Source organism: Loa loa (genome assembly GCF_000183805.2).
Source record: "Loa loa unplaced genomic scaffold supercont3.1012, whole genome shotgun sequence".
In the NCBI taxonomy this organism is placed as follows: domain Eukaryota; kingdom Metazoa; phylum Nematoda; class Chromadorea; order Rhabditida; family Onchocercidae; genus Loa; species Loa loa.
Genome location: NW_018109192.1, coordinates 189 through 3,904, shown reverse-complemented (window position 1 = coordinate 3,904; position 3,716 = coordinate 189). Strand labels below are relative to the sequence as shown.

General features: G+C 35.0%; 1 protein-coding gene across 1 annotated transcript; it reads left to right on the top strand.

Moving 5' to 3' along the window:
- The first annotated feature begins 379 nt into the window (after positions 1 to 379).
- Positions 380 to 2,794, top strand: LOAG_12297 (oxidoreductase). The gene is made up of 5 exons (XM_003147810.2): positions 380 to 599; positions 797 to 964; positions 1,292 to 1,465; positions 1,674 to 1,862; positions 2,283 to 2,794. The coding sequence occupies exons 1-5, from the start codon at positions 393 to 395 to the stop codon at positions 2,490 to 2,492; spliced, it is 948 nt and encodes a 315-aa protein (XP_003147858.1). The 5' UTR covers positions 380 to 392; the 3' UTR covers positions 2,493 to 2,794.
- The last annotated feature ends 922 nt before the right edge of the window (positions 2,795 to 3,716 follow it).

Here is a 3,716-nt window from a genome sequence, read left to right as displayed (position 1 = left end):
AAAGGATGATAAAGGGCAACCGAATGTTAAAAGGTGTTTCCAGGGAAGCCTCTTACAAGGACAAGTGAGAGAGGTTGGTGACAAAAGCAGTAGAGTTAAGAGTAAGTCATGTGGAATTATAGAAGATTGATGTTGTGTACGAACGATGAGGAAGTTTTATAGGATGACTCTGCGGAAGATTTAGTGGTTGGATCGACCGATCGATCGGTCAAAATATATCGACATTGGTGATGTTGCTGGGGTGGGAGTGGCGGCCTTTGACGATAGCTGGAGCAGTATCATCTTATATTTTGTGTTCCAACCATTTGATAATTTTTTGATTTGCGGTTTGCAATTTCGGACTACTTTTGCCTGTGACTTTCATCTGCAAATATGTATTTTACAGATGACTAATGACATCCGTGATCAAATTAAACTCAGGACATTACATCCCATCTGTTGGTCTTGGTACTTGGCTTTCGGAGCCCGGTCAAGTTGGAAATGCACTTAAAATCGCTCTCAACAATGGTTATCGACATATCGATTGTGCGCATATATATAAAAATCAGATCGAACTAGGTGGAGCATTTGCTGAGGTTTTTAAAGAGAAGAACATAAAGGTAGGAATGTTTATAAAGAAAACTTTTTTGATTTCACTAATTTTAAGTCCGAGTAATTCCGTAATTCCTTGCATTTTATGTTTCTTTCCCAAGGCATTGCGCCAATATTTCTAAAACATTAATTTAAATTACCTTAAAATATTGTAAAAATATTGTCCAAGGCTTGCAAAGCTGTTCACATGCAGTAAAGGTTTTAGCGTGCTGATGTATTTGTCACTTCGAAAATATGGAATACTTTTCATTCATATGAAATGGCCAAGAAGGACATAGATATAATATTGAACGAACTTCGCTTCGATTATTTAGATTTATGTCTCATTCACTGGCCACAAGGGTATGAAGAAAGTGGTGAATTTTTTCCCAAGGTCTTTCCAACTTTTTTTTCGATTTCTATAAAAGAATGAAATTCTCTATACAAACTGCCAAAGAAATGCCACTTAAGTTGGAGACTTTTTTATATTCAGTATGGTATAATTCATAAAACAGATTTGAGTAGCAGACCTGAGTATTTAATGAAGTAAATGTGTTTAATAAAAGTGAACAAGCAGTTGTCATCTTTCATTGCTACTTTAACACTGTCGTTAAAAATATCCTGAAATCTCTGGTTTCAAGATATTCATTTCATTTCCATCTAACTTGTTCAAAGTCCTGCTCATGTATAAATCCAGCTAGTGTTATGTGCAACAATTTAGAGACCGGATAATGAAAAATGTATATATTCGGACGTTGACTACTTGGATACATGGCGTGCTATGGAAGAGTATGTAAAACTGAAGAAAATCCGTTCTATTGGATTGTCAAATTTTAATCACAAACAGATTCTGCGAGTGATTAACAATTGTACCATCAAACCGGCTGTTTTGCAGGTTTGTTTGAATCTCCTGTTTCCTTCCTGGGATTGAAATTGACAAGTGATATCCAAACTTGTGATTTTACGAGAGTTTTTGAACACAAAGCTTGGTATGCAAACTTGTGATTTTACGAGAGTTTCTGAACACAAAGTTTGATCTATAAAATTTAGCCGTTTACCGGGTGGATTTATATTAATTTTAATAAGTACCGGACGAAATTCAGGTTGAACTTCATCCTTATTTTCAACAGCACAAATTACACAATTTCTGTCAAGAGTATGGAATAGTAGTGACTGCGTATAGTCCACTGGCCAATCCGACGATGCCATTCAGAAAAGCAACAGATGCTGTTTTACTTGATGATCCTGTCATTCTTAAGCTTGCAAAAGTGCATCACAAGTCAGCCGCACAGGTAAGAGATTCCATTTTGGTTACCTTCTTTGGCTTTCCATGGTGACTTAGGATGATGCATCAAGTACTGATGTTTGTAGGAAAAGCTGTTTTAGTTTAGTGTTTTGGATATCTAAAACTTTATGGTTATGTCAACTATTCGAGTTAGGAAGGCATGTTTCTGGTGTTTTGCCAGCTAATGTAAGACACTGTTTAGGTTTTAAAACAAGCAAACTTCTTCTGTAAACTGATCCTCCACCTCGAAATTAACATCATGTTGCACATCTTTTCAGGAACTTAATGATTTTTATTTTAAAATAATCTCAGAATTAAAGTGGAAATAAGCTTGATGTGATTTTTTTGCATATTTAAATAGACAACTGACGAATTAGGATGCTGAGTATTTCAAAAACTTGGAAAAATAATTTTTTGTTATTTTCAGATAATACTACGTTGGGGCATCCAACGTGGATTGGTCGTTATTCCGAAATCAGTGACTGAAAAAAGGATTATTGAAAACATCAATATTTTCGACTTTGAACTCAAACCTGAAGAAATGACACTGATCAACAGCTTAGATAAAAACTGGCGTATCTTAGATCTTTCAAGAGATGCAGACCATCCTTTCTTTCCGTTCAATGAAGAATATTAAAATAATTTTGGGGAAAGTTACAACAATGGAAAAATGAAAAGACTTTCTAAGCTCTTCTTTTCAAGACCAGGTTCAGCACTTCCCCAAGCTTCTATTGCAAACTGAGAAATTTTCCCCGAGCAATCAAAGTATTTATTGTTTTGAATATATCCTAGATAAAAGATTTATTACTTGACACAAAAAATAAATGTTTTACCATACCTGAAGTGATGAATCATCTGATTGTCTCTAGTTGGATAAATTCGAAAACAGATTGTTTGCAGTGGTTTCTCAAACTATTTATTTATCTTTTATTTTTTGTGGATGAAGTCCCGACTACGTGAAGTTCGATTGTCAAGTGGTCCATTGTCGTGGTTTCCAAATTATTGCTTTTATCCTTTTAGTTCTTACCCCGATTCGTGTTTTGGTTAGGAGATATAATTTCTTTATACCAAAAGAGATATATTACTTTCTTGTTTGTCGGTTTCGTTGGATCTGATCGATAATTTCAGAGATATAAAGGTTGATTGTGCGCCGACATCAAAAAGTACCAAAACTGTTTTATAGAGTTTAGGTCTTCGTGGATTGAAACGTCAATTTCTTTACGTAAAAATAAGATTACCCGGTTCGACGGAGATTGACAATGAAGTTTTTGTGTTGTCTGACATGAATGCAATGTAGTTGGTAGAAGTTTACTGATGATGGTGACAATTTTTTTTAGCGGATACAGAGGATACAAATGCAGTTATGAGTGAAAAAAAGGGAAGGAAATTTGTTTGCATTGGGAGTCGAAAATTGAAGATGAGTTGGACCTGGAAATGTGGAAATTTCGGTCGTCGGGGCTTGTAACAAAACTGCATTTAAAAACTCCATTGTGGATGTGGTTTACAAAACTAATACATTACATATAAGACTAATTCTCGGACAAAGACCGATTGACATTAAATGCATTCACATTAGCTGTAAATTATTGTTTTGCATGTGTTAGTAAACTATCAAAGAAGAGGTATTTGATATCAAAAGTAGGACTTTTCCCTCCCATTTAACGATGATTAAATGAATATTTCAATAAGCTTGCCATATTATCTATTTGCAGAAATGTTTAAAAAAGTTCGAAATGCAGAGAGATGTCAAAGTTAACCTTAATTTTTCCGCATGGTCCATCACAATGGCATTCTCGAATTCGCGAACTAGGAATATTACTTGGCGCAACGCGCTTACAAATTTGCATGTCTGTTGGAGACA

Bases quoted from the DNA above. Each gene is read 5' to 3' on its own strand.
- LOAG_12297 (XM_003147810.2), top strand. From the start codon at position 393: ATGACATCCGTGATCAAATTAAACTCAGGACATTACATCCCATCTGTT. The intron at 600-796 runs GTAGGAATGTTT...TAAAGGTTTTAG, and splicing joins TTAAAGAGAAGAACATAAAG to CGTGCTGATGTATTTGTCAC. The intron at 1,466-1,673 runs GTTTGTTTGAAT...GACGAAATTCAG, and splicing joins TCAAACCGGCTGTTTTGCAG to GTTGAACTTCATCCTTATTT.